The 27,142-nt window shown below is 41.4% G+C and overlaps 1 protein-coding gene across 2 annotated transcripts in view; it reads left to right on the forward strand.

The window, feature by feature from the left end:
• The window catches only part of fars2 (phenylalanyl-tRNA synthetase 2, mitochondrial), a 274,923-nt gene that overhangs the window by 63,016 nt on the left and 184,765 nt on the right, over positions 1–27,142 (forward strand). For both annotated transcript variants that reach the window (XM_078162944.1, XM_078162943.1), the window contains exons 3-6: positions 15,193–15,530; positions 20,890–20,976; positions 21,283–21,342; positions 23,725–23,893. In XM_078162944.1, coding sequence (XP_078019070.1) covers positions 15,211–15,530; positions 20,890–20,976; positions 21,283–21,342; positions 23,725–23,893 — 636 coding nt within the window. In that variant the 5' untranslated portion in view covers positions 15,193–15,210. The remainder of the gene's footprint in view (positions 1–15,192; positions 15,531–20,889; positions 20,977–21,282; positions 21,343–23,724; positions 23,894–27,142) is intronic.

Raw genomic sequence — 27,142 nt, forward strand, 5'->3', positions numbered from 1 at the left:
CCAAACTGGGTCACCTTATGGAGATGACGTCCACAGCTAAGGAAGCCCTGATGGAAAAGAGCAACATCAGCTCTGTCAGGCTCATCAACAGAGTGGTGGAGGAAGTCTGTGCGGCTCTGCCACAGCCACTGAGAGTGTTTGCAGAAAACCGTGCTCTGTCTGACCAATGGGATGATGAGTGTGAGTACAGTTTCCCCTCTCTCTCCATCACCCAGGCTGTGGGTGAGTGGCAGGAGGGGGGGTCGGGGGGTCAGCTGCTTTCCTTACAAACCCCTCGCCTGAACAGCTTTGAGGTGGTGGAAAAAAGGCACTCCACGAAGTCTGCGTTAAGGTTCTGAACCTGCACTCTGTGGCAGGGCTGAAGGAGTCAAGGTGGGCTGGGTTCTTTGGCCCAGACATTTCCCCAAAAGGCAGCTGGCGGTCCCTGTACAAGATCCCCTTGGAGAAGCGTACAGCTGACCTCCAGTGGAGGGTAGTACATTGGGCAATAGCTATGAACAGATACAAGAGCACACCTTGATCCGGAGCTAGGGGAGGGGTGTAATTTCTGTTTGTACACTGAGACTCTTTTTCATTTGTTTGTTGAGTGTCCTCGGCTGTCACGGCTCTTTGACCTTTTGAGGAGTTGGTTGCATGGTCTGCAGGAGGCCTTTTCCTTGCCACTGTTCATTTTTGGTCCAAAATACAGTACTAAAAACAAAAAGGTACACATTTTGATAAATTTTCTGCTGAGTTACTACCAAGTTGGCTATCTGGCTGACTTGCACGAACTGGACTCAGGGTGCCGGCAGTGCGGAGCCGGTGCCGGTCTTAGAAGGACTCTTGAAATCCTGGCTCAGAGTGGATTATTGTTACTGTCAATCTGTGGACAATTTACAGGACTTTAAAGAAAGATGGACTGTTGGGGGTGTCCTGTGCTCTGTGACAGGGAATGGAGAGCTGGTATATAATTCTGAGCAGTTGTTTAGCGTTAACTGTGTCTGGCAGGAGCAGCTTTTGTCTGTTTTGGTTTGTTTGTTTGTTTTGTTTTTCATTTTTCTTGATTTGAACTCAATGGTTTTCAGTCATTGCTGAAATGATTTAATGAAGGGACTTGAAAACCAAAAACCCTCTCCTCTCCTCTCCTCTCCTCTCCTCTCCTACCAGGGTAAGAATTGGTGCTATCCCTCTTCCGGAACTGATGGGGGCAGTATATGCCATATAGCGTTACAGTCCATGCCTACATTCAGAGCGAGGGGGTGACGAGGAAGAGGAGAGAACGGCTGCTTGCTAAAGCCCACATTCAGAACCACTCACGGCCGCACTTTAGGCCAGAAAATAGATCTGCTAGCAATATATGCAGTTTTAAACACCACTTTGTCTGTTTATTAATTGCTTTTAACTCGTTCCAAATTGCTTCTGAACCGTCCGTGCCCCGTGTGGAGCTTTGTCTGGGCTCCGGACATCTCCCTCTCTCCCACAGCCCCTCCCCTGGGAGAGAGTCCAGTGGTCTCCGATGAGCCCAGCCTTCCAGACGTGCAACACTCCGTTAAAATCAGTAGCATAATAAGCAGATATGATCCATGTTATTTTGTTTAATTTCAACAACGCAGAGAACAGCTTGAACAAGCTGCGTGTGAGCTAACGATCAGGGATTTCAGACTCAGCAGTACGTGTGCAAGCGCGTCTATTTCCGAAACGGGACATTTGATTTTTCCACAACTGGACTACGGACATCCAAATACGCTGTTTGCACCGGGACAGGACAAACAATAAATGAAACCAATGAAATTCCACGCATTCTTGTGGCTGGCTCAAACGCTGTCAGCGTGATTTAAATAGTAAATATTTAAATAGTTAATTGAGTTTATTACAGATGTTGATCAATGTTTTTTACAACAAAAAATAGGTAAAGAGGAAAAGAGGAAAAGAAAAAATATAAATAATATCAATCTGTTGATAGAAATGTTATTTTCTATGCAAATACTTTAATAAAGTATTTCTTGTTTAATGGGATGTTAGGATTTTTTTTTTTTTTTTTAACCATGGTATCAACTTTGGTATTGAGAATCGTGTAATTTTACTGGTATCCGCACCAACTACTGAATTTTTGGGATCGTGACATCCCAGAAACTAGTTTTAATGCAAAACATTTGCAGGCTAGTGTTTTGCATTTACATGTTGTTTATTTGTCACCTGGGGCTCTAGTTTTCCGGCGCGGCAGAGGGTGGCGCAGGGTGGCGAACCCCGTGCAGAGCTAGTTTCGAGCAGCACAACCCGAGGCGCGCTCAGTTTGGTACTTTGGCAGACTGAGGTGCGCTGAGATGGGTGTGGCGGCGCAGCAGGGGGAGGTGTCGACAGATCCAGCTTGGCGCAGTGACAGTTTTGTGCCAAAAGGCTTCGCCAAAGGTGTGCTTAAAGCTCGCCAGCTGAAACCAGGTCTACTGTCAGCGGAACCAAAGTTTGGCTGACCGGCGGACCAAAACCTTACAGGCAGGTTTCCAGAATGTCAGGCACATTAACAATGCAATAAATAGTCTATGTGTCTCTATATCGACTGTCCTGTCACATCTGATGTCAGATCAAAGGGGATTGGCACATTTGGCACGTTTGGCACGCGTAATGGAAACCCAACCTGATTTGATTAACACAGCAGCAAACTAATGAGTTCACATCCCTCTCAGCCAACCACAAACAGCCACAGCATCAGATAGGGAGTATATATTCAGCATCTGTCATCTTAGAAAAGCCAAAAGAAAAGAAACAGAGTGAGACTGTGAGAGAGAAAGAGAGAGCGCGCACGAGAGAAATGCAACATTGATTTATAGTGGTGACCTCCTCCCAGGCTACCTTTGCATCATCAGCCTGTGGAGGTCTGCTCGCAGTTCCGTATATTCGGATACGCCCGGTCTGCGAAACTAGAGGCCCTGATGTGTAAAGACCTTAAAACCCAAAGATGACAAAAGAGCAGAGAAGCTGCTTTAAATGTTTTTGCTTCAAAAAACTGAAATATTTACCTCTGAGGTGTAGTGGAGAAGTATAGAATAGTTTAAAACGGAAATACTCAAGTGAAAACTGTACTTAAGTTTAGTACTTGTGTAAATGTACTCTCCACCACTGAGGACAGGAGAGATAAAAGGTTGAAAGAAAATGAGCGAAAGATTGGAGTAATACAGGAGTGAGGGAAGAGGATGAGGAATGAAATGGAGTGGAGGTTGTAGGAGAGGAGTGAAAGGAGGAAGAAAGAATGGGGGAGGAAGAGGAGGAGGAGGAGGAGGAGGAGAGAAATGTGAGAAGGATGAGCAGTGAATTTATGGGTGAATGAGGAGCAGTGAGGCAGATTTAGGGAGGAGAGGACACTGAGTTTATGGCGTTTTAAAAAAGGCTGTAGGGCAGGGAGGGAGGGGGGGTAGGGAGGAGAGGAGAAAGAGGAGGACAAGGAGGACGAGGAGGAGGTGCAGGGAGTGAAGATGGATGTGAGGTTGTTTCAGGACACGCTGTTTAAAATAAACGCCATAGTATCAGCCAATCAGTTTAGACTACAGCTAACATAAATCCTGCTGCAGCCTGGCTGCCCTGCAGGCCACACACACACACACACACACACACACGCATATATACTGCAGCTGTCCAGCTTCATGACTACAAACACCACATATACACAGTATATATACACAGTATATACATATATATATATATATATATATATATATATATATATATATACAGATCCTTTTTGTTTAACCAGAAACAGCCCTGATATCACCATCACCACACTCACCAGACTCCATTTAAATAAACAGTAATTTTAGCTTGAATAGAGCCAGCATATTTTCATGTATAACTGAATGAATGAAGGGTTTATATCAACCAAACCACAGTTGGTGATTGTTAGAACAGTGGAAAGATGCACCAAGATGGCCTTTGTGAGTTTTATTTTGTTTCTGTCAACTTTTGATGAAATGGGTGTTAAATGGTAAAATTTCTGTTTATTTAAATGGAGTCTGGTGGGTTTGACAGTGTTGATTTTGGAGCTCTTTCTGGTTAAACAAAAGGGATGTTACTCTTTAACAAAAAGGTGTATCACTGTAGAGACAGACGCACAGTTGCCCTGAAGGATTACATTGCAGCTAGCTTTACTGCTGCTGGCTGCAGCTCTCTCTCTCAATACTGAACCAATTTAAAAAATGTCATTTCCATTTGTCACTGTGGCACAAAAATATGTGAAAATAGGGTCCAAGCTAAAAACCACCAAAGTTCCCCTTTAACCAAGTAGATTTTATATTAAGTGACTGTCTTAAAATGAAGTAATTAACAAGACTTTAGTTTTGCTTATTCACACTTTAAAATGCTAAAAATGATCAGACATTTAATGTGTCACATCCTGAGATATCTGCCATTTTAAGGACTCAGGAAGAGTGTTATAACAAGGTTATTTTTACAGTGTAAGACCTTTACTGTTTACAGTCATTCATTCATTACAATAACAGAGGGAGAGAGGCGGGTGTCGGAAGTTGTGTAACTGTCCGTGTTGGCGAGCGAACGGTGTCGTGAACAGGAAAGAGAGGCGAGAGCCACAGGAAGTGATAATCGTGCCAAATAGGAACTCCCTCTGATGGAAGGGGGCGAGTGACACTGACACTCCTGCAGAGGCAGAGAGAGAGAGAGAGAGACACCACCTGTTCTTCTTATACACTCTGTCATTCTGATCACACACAGTCGAGATCATCATGTGTTCTCTATGGGAACCACGGCAGCTCAAAAATAGCTTTCTCTCACTGTGTGTGTGTGTGTGTGTGTGTGTGTGTGTGTGTGTGTGTGTATGTGTGTGATGGTTCAGTCTTTTGTCGTTCTTCATTATTGTATGTGTGTTATTGTATGTGTATAAAAAGTGAGAAGTGTATAAAAATTAGGTTAGTGATCACACAATATAAATTTCTTGTTGACATTCTGAAACTTAATGTTTCAGCAACACTGTGATTAATGCGTAGGTAGGTTTAGGCACAAGAACCACTTAGTTTTGGTTAGGAAAAGACCATGTTTTGGCTCAAAATTGACGATTATGGTGGCACATCTTGGCAGGAAGAGCAGCGATGTCTCTGCAAAAATCAACCTCTGTTGGTGCCACTATCCTGGCAGGAAAAGCAGCAGTGTCAATTTTTTAAATAAGATTAAAATATCCCACTGGGAGACTCTCACTCCCACCTGTGTTTTTTGTTCTGAAAATGAAGGTATGCAACCCCGTTATGTTGATGATAAATAAGTTGCAGACGTTCCTCTGCATCATGGTTGAAGAGGAAATGCAATGAAAGCTGGACGGAGCAGTGAGTGACAACAACCCGCCTACATTTAAGAGTACTGTCTGCAGAGGAAATGCTAAACCCATCCAGGGTCTAGGTACATGTCCGTCCATTACATTTGGTTCTAAAGGCACCATACTGAAAATTCTTGGTGGAAACGGGACTAAAGGATCTACTGCTAACACCTTACTGCTAGACACTGCAAGGCCCCCTCCAGAGGTTCTGTGTTCATGCCTCAACAGGTCAGGGCCAAGCCTGTTTTAAGGATTCCCCTACCTGTGGTGTATCAGCATGTCCCACAGATGCTTAATCAGATTGTGATCTGGAGAATCTGGAGGCCAGTTAGATGCTCTTTGTCACGTTCCTTGGACAATGGGTGGTGGTAGCTCAGTCCATAGGAATGGGCAATGCCGAGGTGCCCTTGAGTAAGGCACTGAACCCCCAACCGCTTAGGGTGTCTGTCCATGGGCAGCCCCCTTGCTCTAACATCTCTCCATTTAATGCATGTATAGGTCCTGTTTTTGCATATGTGTTTAGTTTGGGCCTATGTATATATGACTACAGAGGGAAAATTGAATTTCCCCTCAGGGATTTATGAAGTATATCTTCCTCTTCTTCTTCATTCCTGAGCAGATGTTGCAGTAAGGCATGGTGCATGGTTCTATTAGGGGGTGAGGTTGGGCCAGTGTAAACATTTTCAGACTGGTTTGATATTAAGCCAAACACTGGACCAAACCGGTATACCAAATATTGCAAGGTGTCGCTGCTCCCAAGTCAAACACAATGACACCCTGTCCCAACAGCAAACGAGTTGCAGATCATATCCCTTGCTTCATGTAACACTGGAGTTCTCTGTCCACACTGAATACTTTAAATATACACTGTTACTTCATGTAAACAAACCACGTAAATACCAGCTGTTTGCTTGAGATCAGCCTGGGGACATTACCACTTAAAAGATTGGTGAGTAGCTAAGTTGCTACCTTCCTACACTTGCAGCATGACTTTTTAAAACATAAAACACATTTTTGACATACAGCACAGCCAACAGCAAGTAGCCTAGCTTATTGTCAATGAGGATCAGTTAGCTCATCAGAAACTTCCAGCTCCCTGGCGATCTTCCTCCATCCAGCTGACACCTTATTTAGGTTTTTGTAATAAAATAATAAAGTATTGGATAGATAATTCCTCATCCTACCTTCATGAATCAGCCATGTATTGTCATTTGTGGCACTGTCAAAGACACATATAAATAGAAACACGCCATCCAACAAAGGTTCAGCTCACAATGGAAGAGCTACATGATGCTGTGCTTGGCTTACAGCCTGTTAGACATTAGTGGCTCCGTTAGGCTGTTTATAATATTTTGTTGATAATTACTGATTGATTATAAATGCAGTACAGGTTGGATTTAGCCCTGTGACGCCGTCGGCACAGGTTGCTGACTTAGATACAGTGTATACATATACAGTATCTCTACAGGGCTGTGTCTTCCCCTCTGTCTCTCTGCAGTATATAATTTATCACCTCTTTCTATCAGTGTGTCACTTTTTAGAGGCTGAATGAATCCTTCTGCACCAAAACTCTGTGTGTGTGTGTGTGTGTGTGTGTGTGTGTGTGTGTGTGTGTGTGCAGGCTTTATATTTTTCTGCAGCATGTCGCCCGTCTGGAGTTTACGTCTAAACAGCATCCATTCCATCGTGTTCACCTGCGTGTGCGTCTTATGTGGCACTGTAACCTCTGCAACGGCTGTGTTCGTCTGAAGCGTCACATTTCCTGCAGTCTGGAATTTTTCTGTCACATCCACACAGTAACAGTGCTGAGGAGCTTTGTTTCACTTTAAGACACAAGTTTATCTCTCCATCTTTTTGACATGTGGTGGGTGGGTTTTTTTTGTGTTTTTTTTTTTTTTATATTTTGGATGGCAGGCTGCAGCTTGTCCTTGGCGGCATCTCTGTTGCCACCTTTAGCTGACTGGCAGCGTCAGAAGTCACATCACAGCTTCACTGTTGGCTGGTGCCATGCTGGTTAGTCAGAACAACTTCTTGGCAACAAAACAAGGGATTTTCTCAGCAACTTTCACACATGATGAATCATGTTTCACTTCCTCCAGAGCTGCTTACACTCTATCTGCCTCTGCTGCACACAAATCTGTCATGTTTCATACCTGACGCCTCTATTAGTTTTTTTTGGTTCTGTATTAATATGACTCATGGTTTGAAGGTGACCAGTTGACATGCAGTGATGAAGTCTGGAGGATCACTACATGAACATAGACCTCCACTTAGCTCTTTAAAGAGTCGTGAGAAGGATCTGAATCAGGAGGTTTTACAGATGAACAATAACCTGAAGTTGCTGTTTGGTGCCTCCCCCATGAATCTGATGTTGCTATGTCAATGTGTACACTTCTTAAATTTGTATGGTCCCCAATAATCTGTTTCTGCCTAGTGAGACATTGCCAAACAGATGGATGCTAAATAGTTGCCTCAGTGTTACAAGTGTTTCCTGTGCATTAGCTTGTTGGTTGCTAAGGTGTTAGCAGTGTTTGCTATGGTTTGGTAACTAACATCACCCAAACACAAGAACAGCTTCTCTCCACAGACCACCACTATGATAAACCCTTATCAACAGTCACAGTGTCAGGAACAACCTCTGTGCAATAACCCTGTTATGTTGGGACAAGTGCCTCCACTGACATGAAGAGAGACCAATTACTTGGTTTCGTCGATTAATCAGCACCCATAGGACATTTTGTAAACAATCATCATTGGAGAAACTTGGCTCTGATAATGGCATTCTCTAAGTTATAATCCCCAATTATTTACATTTTAATATTTTCTGTTATAATCTGTAATCAGCCTCCACCAGTCGTGGGGATGTACATCCCTGACTGGAGCTGAAGAGAGGAGGGTTGTCTTCAATGATCACTGGGTACAGCTCCAGAGAAAGCAGCTCCCTTCTGCTGTGTGACTATGTCTTAATGTATGGTTCTTCATTTTAAGATGCATGAAATTTTGGGCTTGACCACAACAGCGGGGCATAGTCCATGATTGAGTGAATACCGCCACTTCCGTTTCAAATTAAAAGCCCTCTTTCATACATGGTCCTGACAAAGGTTTTGACCTCATCTTGTTAACATAGAGGGTGCGCTTGGATATACTCACAAACTGGCACAAACTGGACCGTTTGTAAATTCAAAGCACTGTTGGAATGTCCCGTTCAGTTTGCCAGAGCACCACGCTCTCTGAGAGGCAGAGTGCACCCTGGGCAATCTGTCTCAGGAGACAGAGCAGCAGAGTGTAGAGTGGAGTGAAACATTCATAAATTCATGTAGAAATAGAATAGAACTACAGCACTCTCAGTTCAGTGTAGAGTGTCAGATTGGATTTATGAACACACCCATAAATATCATCACTGTAGATAGTTATTTTTTTTCTGGTTAATTGTTTAGTAAAATTGTAAAAAATGGCCAGTTGACATTTTAAAATGTCCTGTATTGTTTGATAGGAGAACAAAACTCAAAGATATTCAGCTATAAACAGAGAAAAGCAAGGATTTTAAGGATTTTAGAACATGCACAACTGTTCTGTAGAGACCAGTGTAGGTTCTAATGTGTGGTAGAGTAATAAAGTGTTTCATAGTTGTAGATAAAAATAAACATTTGACTTTTAAATATTCGTGCCACATGTTTATAGATTGAGTCATTTGAATAAAGTCGCCTCTGGTCCTCTATATTCTATCACAGTGAGAACAAAACCTCAGTACTGACTGTACCAGACACCACTCCAAGGTCATCTTGTGTTTTTGTGTTGAGCCATACTTAGTGAAGATGTTCTGGGTTAAAAAGTGAAAGTGTGAAAATTAATAAATGTGGCAGCTTCGTGCTTCATGTAGTCCCAGCTCTGTCATCACACATAAAAAACAGATATGAGCGGAGACGTGCAAAGAGTTCCACCGATAAACAACCAAAAGCCAGAGCCTCCCCCGCCGGACTCATTAAAGTTTGATCTGATCTAATATTTTCATTTGCTCATCCTCACCACTCTGTGTTTAAAAAATCCATGTGATCGTTTTCCTCTTCAAAAATCTCTCTGATTTCCTTCTACTCTGTTTTCTTTTTGCAGCTCTGCTCTCAGATCTAATGCTTTCAGGGTCACAGGCAGGTCTGTGTCACCTCTGACCTTTTGAAATGAGTTAATATTCTGCAGCTTATTGTTTATGAAAGCTGTGAGAGATGTTCTGACTTTAAACAGTTAAAACTGAAAAAAAGTGACAACAAGAGATAACACAAAAGTTTTCAATCAGATCAGTCTAGAATCACAAGATGTTACTGTAAAAACGACATACAAACTCAACTCAAAGCAATAAGTTCATTCTTTCAAAGAATATTATACAAGGAGTAAATGCAACCAGGAAATCTGATCAATCAATTAGACATTTAGAACGTGATTAAATCAGCATGACAGCACACCATCCTCATCTCCAACAGTATTTCTCAATTCAACTTCCAGAGCTAAATCAAAAAACAGTACACTACAGTACTGATGCAAAATGGATTGTTTTGTTTCTGCTGTCTTTAATAAATATTATTTATAGTGCTGTTAGATTGCTGCTGGAGTGGCCCGTTAATACAGCTTCAGGCCTCCCTTGCATGCAGCAAGCCAGAGAGTGAACAGTTTTTTAGAGAAACATATTGGGTTACATTGTTACCTCCACAATTTCCATTTTTCCGCCCTAGTGTGTCAGCAGTGTGAAGAATTAGGGGGATATATAGTGTATGAATACTATCATGTAAATAGAATATTATGCATTGAATATGTTTTCATGAGTGTGTAATCACCTAAAAATAAGAATCATTGTGTTTTTGTTACCTTATAATGATCTGTTTATAGCTTCATAGGGAGCGGGTCCTCGTCTATGGAGCTCCATGTTGCACCAACATGTTTCTACAGTAGCCCAGAATGGAAAAACCATGGACTGTATTAGGGATGCACAATAGTATCTGCATGTCAGAAGAAGAGACTTGATGATCACTGAAATAATAGGGAAAAAGGTAGATACATTGATATCAGTATCGGTTATTGGTCAAATGAGTTGTTATATATCGGCATATTGGATATTGGCAAAAGAGCCAATATATTAAGATGGACAACACATCTCCACTTACCCATTCTATACAAAAATGAAGCCAAAATATCCTGATGCTTCTCCTGCCATCTGGCGCAGTGGTGACATCATTTGGAGCCAGAGTTTGCGCAGATGCAATCACTGCTGGTATTGAGTTTCCATCTGTACACCTGTCCAACCAGTCACGACCAGCGCCACTGATACCAATTGGCACACACAGCTGTCAATCATGACCTGTATCTCCCTTTTTTAACATCAAATTACTAATTAAAACCAAACTTATCAGAAACACTTGAACAAACATCAATGTGATTAAAAACTCCCTGAAATGGCATGTACTTATAGTTGTAGTTTTTAGTTTGGCCCGTGTCCCATTATATCACATACTACAGCCAGCCACCAGGGGGTGATGAAGATGTTTTGGCTTCACTTTTGGGGAGCTGTCATGCTGTCCTTCTTTTTATACAGCCTATGAGATGAACCAATCACTGGCTTTAGAAAGGGCCATTCGCATTTTCACATTCTTGCGTTGGCCACTGTAGTTAGCAACTACACAACAGGAGAGTTGAAAAAACACTGTTTTTTTTTTTTAATGTATTTATTTTTGTAAAGACGAAACTGCTTTATTCAGTGCATTTATCAGTTTAAATCACCTGGGCTGTTTGTTTTGGAGAGGAAGAGGCCTCTGTGAAAAATTAGGCCCCCTGGTAAAAACCTCTTGAACCTTTGGATCTTAAAGATTCATTGTGTAAGATTTTGGGAGATTTAGTGGCTTCTAGTGGTGAGGAATTCATATTGCAACCAGCTGAAACTTCTCCTAGTTAGAATTCCCTCAGTGTTCATTGTTCAGTAAGTTGTCACTGGGAGCTGAGTAGTCCAAAGGTGGCTGCAATCTGCAAATCCTCACCACTAGATGCCACTAAATTCCCCCGAATCTTTCACACTGGACCTTTAAAAGACCAACAAGTCCTCCAAATTAAGTATCAAAATATATGTGCTCTGATCTGATGGCCCGATCAACTAGACAACATCAATTGTCTGTTACAAATCACTGTTTCAAAATAGATCTGTTTAATGATGTGACACTGTCAGTGTTTGCAAGTTCATATTTAACAAGAACCAGCTTAAAGTTCTTGTGAGTTGTTGGTCAGTTTGCTGCACTGGTTTGGTATCATTTTGCAGTTTTGCAGAAATCCAAATGTGTTTAATTTTGCCTGAAATTTTTACATTTTCAAAGATACTTAAAACCAACAAACACATATGAATCCAGATTATTGTTACGTGTTGGATCATATGCCAGCAATGGAGGTTTTCACTTTGTGTCTCCATCTTTGTTGAGCTCCAGTTCTCTGCAGTTTATCAGACATACACTATGTGTGTATTTACTGAACATGTGTGTCCGTGTGCGTTGGCGTCCATATGTGCATGTGTGGTGGTGTTTGGTACCATGGGAACAGACATATGGTGATGATTACATGCTGGGAAGAAGTCACTCCCAATGAGATGAAACGAGGAGCTGAGATGGAGATGAGATATTTTATTTTTTTTATATTTCAATTAGTGTCTTTTAAATCGGTCTGAACCTTCACCAAGCTGCACAACACTGCAGGATCACGTACACCACGGCAGGTCAAACTATATATTATCTGGAAATGTCACATGACCTTTTCTCATCATGTAAGATGAAGGGCTTCTTCACCTTTTCCAGACCATCAGACATTTCTCAGGTCCACAGAGTCTGTCACTGCACTGTGACGGCTGCATGGGTTTTGAATTATTATTGAAGATTTGGTCATCAAAGTTTTAATCCTGATGGTGGTTGATCAGACGTACAAGACTGTTTAGAGCTGAAATGATGCGACAAACAAAGGTAAAAATGACAAACCTTCTTTAACAACAGCTGCTTTTCTCTGATTTGCTTAAATATGAATTGAACATCTTTGAACTTTGAACTCTTTGTCAGACACAAAGACATATTTCAAGATGTTACCTTGGGCCCTGGTAAAGTGTTATGGATGTTTTTATACTGTTTTCTGACATTTTTTTATATGTAAAATGATCAATCTAAAAATTACATACATAATCCTGTGTGTATCTTGACGCATGAAATGCTATCTGCAACAAAAAATATCATGAAATATTTATTCAAAGACCTTTCTGTTTGGTTGGCGATTAATTAGTTGTTGTTTGCCCCTAAATGAAAATCGGAGCATATTTGGGAATACGGTGTATGGTGTATGTATGTTTTTTGGATAATTATTCTTTCATATGTAAAGTCATTGGCATTTTGAAAAATAAATAAATGACATTGAAATAAGTTACTGACAGTAATGTAAATGTTGGTTAGGTTGTCAATTAGGAATCTTAACAACTTGCTTTGTTTCAGTTAAATCGGCTGTGGATATTCATGTTCCCCAGAGGATGAACTTTGGCTGACCGGTGGCTTGGTGTATCAGGGTCCTCCAGGTCCTCAGGAGTGGGAGGGGCAAGGGGTGTATTTGGATTGAGCCAGAGTCACACACATTTACACAAATTGGAGGCCCATTGTGGTCCTTGATATAAAGATAAAGGTCAGTTGACTGAACAACATTATACTGCGATTAAATTCACACAATTAATACTTAAATCATTATCAATAAAACTGCTCAAAGTCAAACATCTTAAGAATAACTGTAAGATGTTACTTGTGACCAGAATTATTAGCTTACAATTAAAATGTCACCACAAGTAGGATAAAGTTATTCACGTGTTAGAAAAATAAGGGGACACAAAACGCTTCCCTGTGGGACTCCATAGATTGATTTCTAAAATCTATAAATCTGTAAGTGTGAAACCCTTCTAGCTCTGATGGAAAATTCTACTGAAAGAACAAAAAGATGGCTAAAAGTGACACTCATTAAATAACCCCCCCCCCCCCCCCCCCCCCCCCCCAGTGTGTTATATCCATGGACTTGGTTTGAACAGTCACATGATGTAAGATTACATTGTTGACATACAACTGCTTACAACACGTCAATAGTTATCAGCACAAAGTGTGCTCTCTGGGTGATTCAGATGTACAAGGTTGTTGCCATACAGGAAGTAAAAGTCACTTTAGTTGTTACATGAAGAGATGTCCTGCTCCTCTTTTCTAACCATTATAAAGTAGTAAGTGTAGTAGGTATAGTGGTTGATGTTATACCTTATATAGTGTAATCATTTTTATGCTGTTAGCAGAGGTGGTGTTGGTTTCAGGCGATGTGTCCCGCCTCCACTGCAGGAAACCCTGTTAACACATCAGTGCTCTGCAGAGGACTTTACATGACCTTTGCTTTAGAGCCGGTCTTCGGACAAATTATAAACTCTGTACACAAGACAAATAATGGCAGAGTTGCCGTGACCTTTACTGAACATATTAATGCTTTTCAGAGAAAGAAGTTTTGGATTTCACAAAAAAAAAAAATCTTGAGTCCGTCTTTCCAACTATCAACATATTGTGGGGTGTAAAGATCATTGTAGCCTGTAGGGGTCATTGTCTGTGCTTTTACTGCTGTCAGCTCAAATTATGCCTCTACATACTTTACTTTTATGTTCCTGTTAAAGTCAGAATGACCTTCAGATGTCCCATTACCCAAGAACCAGTTTTGTATTATGTGTGTATGTGTATGTGTGTATGTGTGTGTGTATGTGTGTGACCTCAGCACTGCCCTGTCCAGTCCAGTATAATATGACACCAGCAGCAGAGCCGAGGTAAAAGCTTCATGGATTTAGGAACAATAATCCATTTTGCTGCAATGCCACTGCAATGCAACACCCCTTTGTCTTGTTCAGGTGTGTGTGTGTGTGTGTGTGTGTGTGTGTGTGTGTGTGTGTGTGCGCATGTGTGTGTGTGTGGATAAATATTTGAGTGGGACAGATAAAAGGGCGACTGTCTTGTCTTCTGTCACAGGTTGAATGATGGAAAGAAAGAAAGAAAAGGACAGGGAGGAAAACATGAAACAAAGCGCGTCTACTAACCTTTTGATGTTTTGCCCATTTCTGCAATTATAAGCTAATTAGTAGCTGTCACCTCGTCTGACCTCCACTGAGAAGCTGCTGTGTTTTGTTTTTATGATCCTCTCCGACTCACACCCTGCTCATTTCCCTCTCCGCTGTCCAACCGAAATGATGAATCTGAGCCTCTTTGACTGATCGACGAGCACTGACATTGGTCTTTGCTCAGCAGCAAACCGCAGACAGACACAGTCAGAGACTAGCTGTCGAACATGGTGGAGCATTTAGCAGCTAAAGAGACAAATATTTTCCTCAGGAGTTGGTGGAGACCAAAAACAGGGTTAAAAGAGAGAATATTGCAGTCTCTCTGGAATGTTGCACTCACAACAAGTAATGCAAATTCAGCCAATCCCTGTGCATTCTGCACAAATGTGCAATTCTGTCCATTCACTGCAACTTTTCTACTCAAATTTGGCTATTTTAAACAGGTAAAATCTCATTTCATTGTAGCGCTGCATGCAGCATATTGATTCACTTAGCTCCTCTCTCTGTTTGTCATGACACTACTGCTGCACCTGGGACAGTCACACACTCACATGACTAATGTTACCCAACATTTATTACAGTTATAACAACATGTCAAGACCTTACAAACGAAAATGTAACAACAATTAATGTTCAACAAAACAGAAATGTGAAATCTTTAAAAAATCCTCTGTCTTTGTTCTCCCCTTCATGTCTGTGGGTTTCTATCCCGCAGGCACATCCTAATGCTAATGCTATTATAACTTCTAATGTCTCTCTCTCTCTGCAGCTCCATGGACCAGTCATCATGAGACTTTGCAACACCTCTGTGTCCTCACTCCTCCCCCTCCTTCAGTCCCCGCCCCTCCCTCGGCTCCACCACTGCTGCCTGTCAACCCTCTTAGCCAGTGGCAGGGCAGCATCGTGCAGACGCCTCAGCACAGATGGACCCGCCCCACAGCATGTGATTGGACAGGACTCGGTGGAGGTGTTGGGCAGCTCTTATCCTCGCGATGACTTCACCAATGTCACACCAAAGATCTTGGCCAAAGTTGGACGTAACCTCCACAACCAATCTCATCATCCTTTATGGCTGATTAAGGAACGTATCAAAGCTCACTTCTACAGGTACGTTTTGAGTAAAGATGAAGTCCTCCACCGTGTTAAGCGCAGACTTGGCACCATTACCTGCTAAATATCAAATCTTTGACCAACAATACTTGAAAAATCACTGGTACTAAGCAGAACAAACATGAACAACCAAAACCTGCAGAACTACTGTCATTCCCCTCAGCCTTGGCTTTGTTTTTAGTGCTAATTAGCAGATGTAAGCATGCTAATATTCTAAACTACAATGGTAAACATGGCGAATATAATACCTGCTAAACATCAGCATGTTAGCATTGTCATTGTTAGCATGTTAGCATGCTGATGTTTTAGCTCACAGCACCACTGTGCCTCAGTGCACCTTCTCTCATCTCCTAGCATGACTGTAGACTCTCATTAAAGGAACACTTCAGCCACAAAATGACCATTTGTATATCAGTTACTCACCCTGTATTGTATTGAATTCTTGAAGAAAACTTTTTTTCTTCTATGCCTCTGTAGTAAACAAAGACTCTAAAAAACAGATACATTTTTTGATGGATTTAAGTTATTGGGGTTCAGGTTTAACAACAGCAAAACTATATCAAAACATCAATTTACAAGCTCTCATACAACATGTGAAGTATAATGCAAGTGTCATTTATCCAGTGGTATGTTCTGTACTTCAAAACAGACAGCCCTTTGTGACAGGCAACTGAACCAAAAGTGCAACTTATATATGCTCTCATCAGAACCAAACTCCATTGACTGAGCACAGAAGCTGCTGGTCTACCATCTCCTTGATCAGTTTGTTTGTGTTTTTGTGTGACTTTGATGTTTTAAAAGATTTGTTGGGATTAGGGGTGTTCCAATATTTTGGTGTTGATGATAACCATTATATCTTACATTATATCTCACTAGGCTTCTCACAATACCCGTATTTCAGTAGCCGATACCGATACCAGAGAATTTCCACGATTCTCTGACGCTGATGGCCATTGGCCGCGCACATGTGAGTGATCGATGGTGACAACGTGTGTGTCGGCTTCGTCGAGTGTACCAAGTGCAGCGCGATGACGGGGACCTCAACACTTAAGAGGCACATGACGAAGGCTTGCCATGGAAAAAAAGACGAGACTCAGCCTTCAATGTCGGGTTTAAACCGGGCTCGGGCTCATAATTACAGTTAAAGGGCCGGGCCGGGCTCTGACAGAACATGCACGGGCTTGGGTGGGGTCAGGCTGGATTTTTTGGGCCCGATCTAAGCTCTAGCACTTGTAGAAGCCATTGCTTCTAGCAAAGACAATGGAGAACAGGTGTTCTTCGGTGCTCGTCCTCGGCACAGACTGACGCGTGTATACTGCCCCCGTCAGTTCCGACAGGAATCGACATCGCCCGCTGAGGGCAAAGTTGTCCCATTATTGTGTAAATAATGCAGCCCCTCTTTAATCATTCCTGTTTGTTTCTGCTCTCGCTTTGTTGTTCGTTGCCCTCTCACCATTCATCAAGTGTAATTGCTCATTGTACAGTTATGGTTACAGACTCTCTTTGAACCTCCCTGCACTAGTATTTTGAGTGTAATTCATTTGTGTCAATAAACAAAACACACAACAAACAAAGTTTAAGATGAATATGACTGAAAGCATTTATTTTTTTATTTTTTTCAAATTTTCTGTAGATATCACAATGATATCATTATCATGAACTCTTTAGGCCATAATAATCGCTAGTCTAACTAGAGATCCACCAAAGTCACACAATAATACAAACAAACAAACTGATCGAGGCAGTGGTAGACCAGCAGCTCCTATATTCAGTGAGCTGAAATTATTGTTTTTGTCAGTGGAGTCTGGCTTTGAAGAGAGCATAGATAAGATTAATTTTCGGCGGTTCTCTATCAAAAAGGGCCGTCTGTGAAATACTGAGCATACGATAAATGAGTCTTGGATTATACTTGCACAAGTTGTGTGGGAGTTTGTAAATTGATGTTTGATATAGTTTTGTTGTTGTTATATGTGGACCCCTATGACTTAAATTCACTTTCACTGTTTTTGATTCTTGGTTCACTGAGGAGGCATGTGAGATGGACAAAGTTTTCTTCATGAATTCAAGGTAACACGAGGTGCATAATTGATATACAAATGGTCATTAGGGAGGTGGTGTATTCCTTTAACTATGTCAGATTTGCAGTGAGCTAAAAAATGTTCTATTGTTGTCTTTATATGTGAATCTTCACACTTGAGGTGTGAATGTTCACACGACCCCCTGTTTAATGTCCTCAGTGTGTCTGTGTTCTCATCTTCCAAATAAACCCAGGTTGTGCTTTAAATGAGCTGCTGCTGTGTCTCCACATCTCATATTTCTGAGTTCTTTCTGTATTTTCGGAGTACAAACTGCTGACTGACTCTCTCCGCAGGCTCTATGTGTCTTCAGGGACGGTCAGGTGTAAAAGTTTGCTGCAGTAAAATATCGTTACGCTGCTGGTTATATTCCACACTCGCCATAAAAAACCAGCTCGCACAGCAGGGGGCGCATCAGTGCTGCATTAATAAGTCATTAAGTAGTCACTGAGTGTGTTGTGTGACAGTGGTTTATGGCTCTGCCATTTCACAGGTCGTGAACTTTACTCTTTAGAAAAGCCAGTGTGCTCTGATAGCAGCAAGACAGCACACTCTGAGGACACCTGAGGGCTGCTAGGTAATTTTCAAACAGCATGAAAACTTGATCAACAGATACTTTCATTAATGTCTGGTCAAAGCAAAAATAAAGGTGTAATGAGTTTGTCACACCACATAAAAATGTATTATTAACCACCCAGCCAAAGCTGAATAATTAAAAATTTTGTAGCTGAAGATTCTCAGTCATCCAGGTCATGGCAAGTGCTATAGTGCTATATTGTAGGCAACTGGACTTGGTTGCATTTCTTGAAGACGTTTCCTTCTCCTCAGCGACACAGCCACACACGAGACACTGTGGCATGATTCTACCAGTGGCTACAAAAAGAAGGCCATAGATTATCTACAAAAACTGGAAAATGACTAAGTCATTGACAGACCACTGTATTATCAACTTTACCCTGGTGAGGCCATCCCATGCATCTATGGACTCCCCAAGATACATAAGGAAGGAGCACCACTAAGACTCATAATCAGCAGCATCAACTCAGTCACGTACAACCTCCCCAAACACCTAGCTATGATCCTAGCTGCCCTGGTTGGTAACACTCCACACCATGTACAGAACTCTCAGGATTTTACCAACAAGACCAAAGAGGTAACACTGGAACTATGGTATCATACGACGTCACTTCACTTTTCACTTGCATTCCTACCAAAGAAGCAGATAAGACAGTGAGGAAATGTCTGCTACAAGACAGCTTCCTTCCTATCAGGACCAGATTCACCCCAGACTACATTTGTGACCTGCTGGATCTCTGTTTGACCACCACCTACTTCAAGTACAGCAAGGGTTTCTACCGACAAAAGCACGGCTGTGCTATGGGCTCACCGGTGTCCCCTGTAGTGGCCAACCTTTACATGGAAGACGTCAAGAAGAGAGCTCTAACCACCTTCACAGGAACTGCTCCTAGCCACTGGTTCAGATATGTGGATGACACCTGTGTCAAAATTGAAACTAAGGAATTGGAAACCTTCACGGAGCACATTAATGCAGTGGACCCTAATATCAAATTCACATGGGAGGATGTCAGAGGACACAGTTTACCCCTCTTAGACTGTGCAGTACACATTAAAGAGGACAGAAACCTAAACATTGAGGTGTACAGAAAACCAGCACACATGGACCAATACCTGCTGTTTGAATCTCAGCACCCACTGGAGCACAAGTTGGGAGTCATCAGGACACTGAATCATTGGGCCGACCAGGACAGAGGGGAAGGTGAAGGAACAGAAACACATCAGGGAAGCACTCAAAACCTGTGGCTACCCTAACTGGGCCTTTGCAAAAACCTCTAAAAGACCCAGAGCAGACAGAGAGGAAGAGACACAAAAATGTAACAACATTGTCATTCCTTATGTTGCAGGAGTAACTGAGAAACTCAGGAGGATTTTCAGACACCACATCCCTGTGCACTTTAAATCCAGTAACACACTGAGACAGAAGCTTGTCCACCCCAAGGACAAAACACCCAGACATCAGCAGAGTAATGTAGTGTATGCAATTCAGTGCAGCCAGGAATGCACCGATTTGTACATTGGTGAAACAAAACAGCCACTTCACAAGCATCTTGGATGAGAGGCAAAAAGTTTTCAAGAAAGGCAGTATATAAAATTAGGTTTCAAAATTAGGACAAAATGAGCAGTATTCTCTGCTCTTAGATGCTGGAGACATGTTCTCTGAAGGAGCTGAGCTGAAGATCCAGCCGCTGCACAATGACAGGCACTCATAAGCAACTTACTCAGTAAGACAAAGCACATACATGCACACCTCCCGACCTGAAGAATGAGCTGCTGCATAGGGAAAGACTCTTGCTAGCAGCTAAATTTAGTAGTGCAAAGCACACACGACTCCCCAAGTCGAAGAACGATCTGCCGCACAGCTGTAGTCATTAGCAGCTAACTCAGTAGCACAAAGCGCAAACATCCCCTGAGGTACAGAATGAGTGGCCACGCAGCTACAGACTCTCATTAGCAGCTAACTCAGTAGCGCAAAGCACTCATGACCACCAAGCTGAAGAATGAGCTGCCAAGCTACAGACCATTGTTAGCTGCTAAACCAGTAGCACAGTAATTTACACAACCCCTGAGCCAAAGATCAAGCCTGAGCCAAAAAGGATGGATCATGGGGAGTACCACCAGTTGGTCCAGGAGCTTTGCCTCCATGATTGCCATTTCCTGGCATATTTTGGGGCAGTTGGACAAGATGTCTGTCGGGCTGATCATAGCAAAAATGAATGAAGTGGTATAGCTCTGAGTATCCAGCAACCGCTACCATCAGTTTGTCCTCCATTGGTTACCAACTGTAAACTTGTTGTCAAGACCACCCCAGAAGGCCCACCTCTCGATTCATTTGATTTGACAATGGGAAAAAAGCTGAGATGATGAGGGGCACTTTTCCGCTCTGAGTTGAAGTTTTTTCAACTTCTGGCAAGAATGCCAGGTGCCTAGAGCGCAGAAACATGAGGCGCATAGCAACGCAAAAACAGTGAGCAAAAAGCACTTATTATAAACAATCACAAAAAGCTGCCTTCAGCTGCTAAAACACTTTATGTGTTACCAGGGCCTAAGTGGCTGTTAGTTACATGCCTCTCTCTATTTTAAGATATATTCAGGTTGTGGATTCTCTGTGAAGCTGTTTGTTTGTGTCAGTCTTTGTTGTTGTTTGTTTACGCTGCATGTCTGCTAATCTGTCAGCCATCACAGCTCTCTCCATTCCTCCACAGTGCCTACATTGGTCGCTGGGGCAACCCACTTTTCTCTGTCCATGACAACCTGAGCCCGGTGGTTACTGTGGAGCAAAACTTTGACAGGTCAGCAGCTTTATGATTGATTGACTGATTGATTGATTGGTTGGTTGACTAGGCTGAACATAAGCTTTCACAGACACATAAAATAGAAAGAAATAAATGCTATCAAAGTTCTATTCACAGAGGAGGTGAGTGAATATACTGAGAGTTTTGATTTGTGAACTCACTGAAATGACGTGAACATCTGGAGAGTCTTTATTAAGACAGAATTCTTTTGTAGTTGCTGAAACATTTCACTGAACATGTTTTGAGTCAGTGAATTCTCCCAGTGATTTGTGAAGTGAGTCTTTTATATCATATGACTGACAGCCTGCTGATCCCGCCTGGCCATCCCAGCAGGAAGCGAGGAGATAACTACTACCTGAACAGGTGAGCGGCGCTGCTCAGCACCCACAATGCATCTGTAGTGATGTCTTTTCTTTGTCTTTTCAGTGTGCTGGTCTGTTGATGAATGTCACTCACAGGTTTCTGAAATTTGACAAAAACAAATCAAAGTCTTGAAAACTTGTTGGAGTTTGTGTGTTCTCCTACTGACGTTGTGTGATGTTGTCAGAAGGTCTACTGAGAATTAAACACAGTACAGAAGACTTAAAGTATCCCACAATGCACCATCACTGACTTCCCGTCATTGTGCAGACATAAATGTGTTATTTTACTTGTTATTAGGCAGTTGATACTGATCATCAGTTTGGAGCAGCATGTTACTGTTGTAGCTCATACTTTATGTTGTCAATTGTTAAGTTCAAAATTAAATAATGAAATTCACGTTTTTGGTTTAAAAATAATAAAATGTTAAAAACATGCTATTTACATTTAATATGGGAGAAAACAAATAGTTTATTTACTGATAGTAATATTTCAGTATTACAAGTGTAAACCGGAAATGCTTTTATTTTGAAGTTTAAGGAAGGGACCTGTTGAGCATTGTCGTCAGCTTTAGGAATGACATGAGTATGAACCGAGATGCAGAAGTCTGTTAGTTTACCCCCTTTCTTCTTTGTAAAACTGCAGCATATTGCCCAGGAGAATGTTCCTTTAGAGGGACGCCTGTTTTGGTCATTTGAAGCTACCAATACACTTCACGTACACTCACCGACCACTTTATTAGGTACACCTTCCTAGTACCTGGTCGGACCCCCTTTAGCCTTCAGAACTGCCTTAATTCTTCATGGCATAGATTCAACAAGGTGCTGGAAACATTCGTCAGAGATTTTGGTCGGTATTGACATGGTAGCATCACACAATTGGCGCAGATTTGTCGGCTGCACATCCATGATGCGACTCTCCCGTTCCACCACATCCCATAGGTGCTCTACTGGATTGAGATCTGGTGACTGTGGAGGCCATTGGTCATGTTCAAGAAACCAGTTTTAGATGATTTGAGTTTTGTGACATGGTGCGTTTTCCTGGTGGAAGTAGCCATCATGGTCATAAAGGGATGGACACAGTCAGCAACAATACTCAGGTAGGCTGAGGTGTATAAACAGTGCTCAGTTGATTCTAAGGGGCCCAAAGTGAGCCAAGAATATATCTCCCACACCATTAAACCACCACCACCAGCCTGAACCACTGATACAGGGCAGAGTGGTTTTGACCATGTCTACATGCCTAAATGCACTGAGTTGCTGCCACATGATTGGCTGATTAGCTATTTGTGATAATAAGCAGTATAATAACAGGTGTACCTAATAAAGTGGCCAATGAGTGTACAGTAAGCTGGCTTAGTTCACTGGATCCAAAGGGTCACCAGATAAATCTGAGGGGTTGTTACATGATTAATGGGAGAGAAGAAGAAGAGCTCTGATAAACAAATCTATGTAGATTTTTTGAGGATTTTTCTCTAAAAAATTTTAAAATAAATATTAGATAATTTATTCTTTTGGGCTTCAAACAGCCATTTAAATGAAACTATGTGAGAGGTTTAGATGGGAGATGTCTCTTTGGTAGAACTTACAACAGTTCAGAGATATCTGAAAACTACACACTGTTTTTTTTAGATGTCACAAGCCAAAAAAAAGTTTTCAGCCATCATCTGTCTGCAAAGTAACATGTAAACACAGCGGTGGAATAAGTGTAGTGCAGTTAAAAGTAATATATTTCCTACTGAAACATAAGGGTGTGGAAGTATAAAGTAGCAGAAAATGTAAATACTCAAAGTACAAGAACCTCAACATTGTAAGTACGTACAGTACTTTGATTCTGTAGAGAACTGTAGAGTGTGCAGTGAGTTCATTTACCAGAGTCAGAATCAGAATTTAGAACGTAGTGAGGAGAGAATAAGAATGACCCAAGACCTTTCAGTCGGCTTCAAATCAGCAAACATTTCGACTTGAGAAGTAAGTAAATAAAAATGTATGTTTTCTGCACTGCTTGTTTTCTGTTTTTTATCCTTTAAACAATTACAATTTGTTGACTCATACTTGTTCTGCTGCTGAGTGCAAAATCTAAGGAGATGTCTAGGTTTGGTTGGAAATGGAGAGATGTTTTCCACTGGTTTTTAATAGGAATTTATTTTACAAGCATATCATATGTCACACTATCCAGCAAAAACTGCTCAGTTGTTTGTCAATTCAAAGCTGTTCAGCTATACTTTAAAAAGGGAAAAATCAGAAGATAAGTCAGGGTTTGGAAGAACGACTTGAATGCAACAAGTGCATGTTCCAAACCAGGCAATCTGTCAATCTGATTCATCACATTGAAACTAGTTTAATATCAGAAATGTGTCACTAAACAAATGTGTCAATGTTCCAGGAAAACGGTGCTCCGTGCCCACACCTCCGCCCACCAGAGGGAGCTGGTGAGCTCCGGCTTGGATGCCTTCTTACTGGCTGGAGATGTTTACAGGCGTGATGAGATCGATGCCAGTCACTACCCCGTCTTCCACCAGATGGAGGGAGTCCGACTCTTCTCCAACCACGAGGTCTGTGAGAGTGAGACTTTATAAGATAAAAATCATTTTCTGCTTTATAGCTACCTCCTATTGTAAACCTTTATTTAATAAACAAAAATAATATAAGACATAATATAAAGACTAGATTTGAGCTACAAATGTTTCATACATAAAAAGAAGATTAAGATATATTAATGGTTAGCCTTCCAGCTGTTTGTGCTGTTATTAGTAATTAGTAATAAGTAAATATGTTAAAGGTAAAATAATGCTAGGTTTCAAAATCTAAAATGTGAAAATGACAACCATTTTTGAGTTAACATGTTTTCATTCCTCAAATTAGTTAATGGGATCACCCAGTGTTTGCCTGTGAGCCTTCATCACTATGAAGAACTTTAACTTTAAGGAATAGTTCACCCAAAAACAATATAAACTGTCAGGCTGATTGAAATGCTTTGAGGCTTCAAAGCTTCGATTGTTGGTATCGTAATCAATGTCCAATCAGTATTCAAATAATCCATTTATATATATGCATTACCCAAAAAATCCCAAATAGCCCATAAATTAAGAAATTAGAATCCAACATAATTTATTAGCATTAATTATTTTCAGTTATTCTCTGACATTAACAGTTAGTGATAGTTTTTTGACTACATCTCGCTCTCATCTAACATCAGTTTGAGTCCAGCACTACTGAAACTGGGACCGTTTGACATCACGTGACAGGCCAACAGATACACTAGCAAGATGCTAGCCAAGCATCTGGAATAGCTTCAACATTTGCATAGACAACCCCTAAAAAGTCGAGTCTCAGATATGCCAAAGGAAACTACAATTTGGGTTACCACATCTGATTTGTGAAAAACTGACATTTGATGCACGATGCAGAGCATTTTGTCCATGACAAAAACAGGAGCGCATAACTTCATTTAGTCGGTTGAAGATTCAGGTTGCCATGGACACAGACACACAGACCTGAAAAAGTAATTGATCACTGATCATAAAGTTTAAAAAATTACAGAAACTTACAAACTATTTTTGTCAAGTCATTTCAGAGCGATTCAGGCTTTAGATGCCCGCGGTGATTTGTCAGAACTGACATTAGACATCTTAATCATCATCCCAACAGGCGCACGAGACACAAGAGTAACCTAACTGCAACATCTGGTCAGGGGCTTTAAAAATAAAAAATTCTCTGCACTCAGATGTGTCACTTATGAAGTGTAAAGGTCTCACACGGCAGGGAATACAGTAGCCTACTAACTACACAAAATAATGTGAAATAATTGGATAACCTACTTAAGACAGTGACAGCCTGTGCAGCAGTCGCTAGGTGATAAGGTAAACTTCCGTACTTCTGCTACCAGTTATAAAGAGTATAGACATATGGCCAATCGTCGCTGTGTTCTACGCATTTTTACCTTTTTACAGACACGTGATCGTAAAGAAGAAAAAACAGAAGAGCAGTCGAAGAATCTGGTTTTATTTGGAACTCTGAAGTTCTGAATTAAGAAAGAATAGACATTTTCTGGGGCAGACGCTCAAAAAAAAGAGAACAATCCCAAGAAAACCAGAACATGTGGCAATCCTAACTACAACCAACAGCTTAGCCATCTTGCAAAGTGTTCTTTTCTAGCTGTTTTTCCTAATGTTACTTTGACTTTGGAAAATGGATATGCAATATCAGTGCAAACAGATTTAAGGCCCAGACACACCAAATTAGCTTCAAAGAACAGAACAGCTGCCACATTTATCAACGCCCAATTATTCCTAAACTTTGATTTGTGAGATTTTTTTAAGCCCTTTTTAGATAGGAATTGTGCAGATTTGCAGGAAAGCCCAATCAGCATTGACAGTATAAAAACAAAATCAGGGAGGACAGCAAAATGCCGCCTGCCTACTTTTGTTTATACAGAATGTGCCTTTTTCGGGGCAATGGAGGGCGTGACCAAGTAACAAAATGTGTGGCGGCGATAGTCAGGCAGCGATTCTCTCGTAAATCGGCCAGTTCTTCACCGTCCCCATCATCTGACGGTTAATGACCTCTTCGTTTGCGAGGGCAAGGAGGGCGCGCAATTCTTTGTCTCTTCAGTTGCTCATCTTTACAGTGTCTGTCAGGTTTGCATCTCCCTCTTGCTACAAGCTGCTCGCTAATTCCTGCTATCAGCTGTTTCCTGTTTATCCACCGCCAGTGGCTCGCACGTGCGGCGTCAACAGCAGCTCCTCCCACAGGTCTCCAACAGCCCCTCCTGTTGTGGAAAGCCGCCTCGGTCTGTTTAAACTTAAAGGGTTCCGCCAATATGACTACTCTACAAGGCGGAAAATTGGGCGCCACAGATCAACTCGCCATTCTTAGAATTCCTCGAATTCTAAGATTTTTCTTAGAATTTTCCCTTGGTAAGATAAAAGTTATTCACAAAGCATCTTAGGCCTTAAGAGAGCTCCTAAGGTGAAAAACTGTTAAGAGGAGGGAGGAGGACTTTTAAGAAGCCTAAGAGTGTCTTAAACAGAGAAGATGGCGGAAAGACAGAGAGGAAGGAGAGAGATTCTCCGTATATTGAACGACAGTGATTTAATAAGACGCTACTGGCTTGATCGTGCAGGGATAATGTTTGTGGTTGACCTCATCAGGGATGAGCTTACTTTTCCCACCCAGCGTAGTAAGGCAATAATTTCACTCTTAAAACTCCTTTGTTCTCCTCCACAAGCTGCGCCAACAGCAAACACTGCTCTTCTGTCCAGTTCGGCTTTCTCGTTCTTTTTTTCTCCATTTCATTTGTTGTTTTGGTCATTCTGCCAAATCAAACCACTTTTTACAAGGAGGCCAGCAATCACAGTAATTGCTGACAGCTGAGTCTGCGTCCACCATTAATATCAAATAGATTAAGTAGTAAAATTACCAGCATGGCGAGTAAACATAACAATAAGCAAATCAATATAATAGTCGGCATGTGAATGAGGTACGTTCAAACATTTTGAAGCTGTGTAACAATTAATTTAATTTTGCTGAGTTTCATCATCATGACATAAAATTATTTTCACGATTACACATTTCTTAATACAGTCTAAGTTCTATGATGGTTGATTTCACTGTCCATTCATTACTAGGAGCGCATTTCTTTTTTTTCTTTTTTCCTTTTTGTAACAACCAATCACAGCTTTTAGAAGACTGCGTCATACCTAGCAACGGGGTCAACCACACCTCCTCACTAAGATAAAAGTTTCTGTTCCCTCCTTGCTCAGAGTTGCTCTCAGAAACTTCCTGAATCACTCTTAAGCTAA

This window comes from Epinephelus lanceolatus, chromosome 20 (genome assembly GCF_041903045.1).
Source record: "Epinephelus lanceolatus isolate andai-2023 chromosome 20, ASM4190304v1, whole genome shotgun sequence".
Classification (NCBI taxonomy): Eukaryota; Metazoa; Chordata; class Actinopteri; order Perciformes; family Serranidae; genus Epinephelus; species Epinephelus lanceolatus.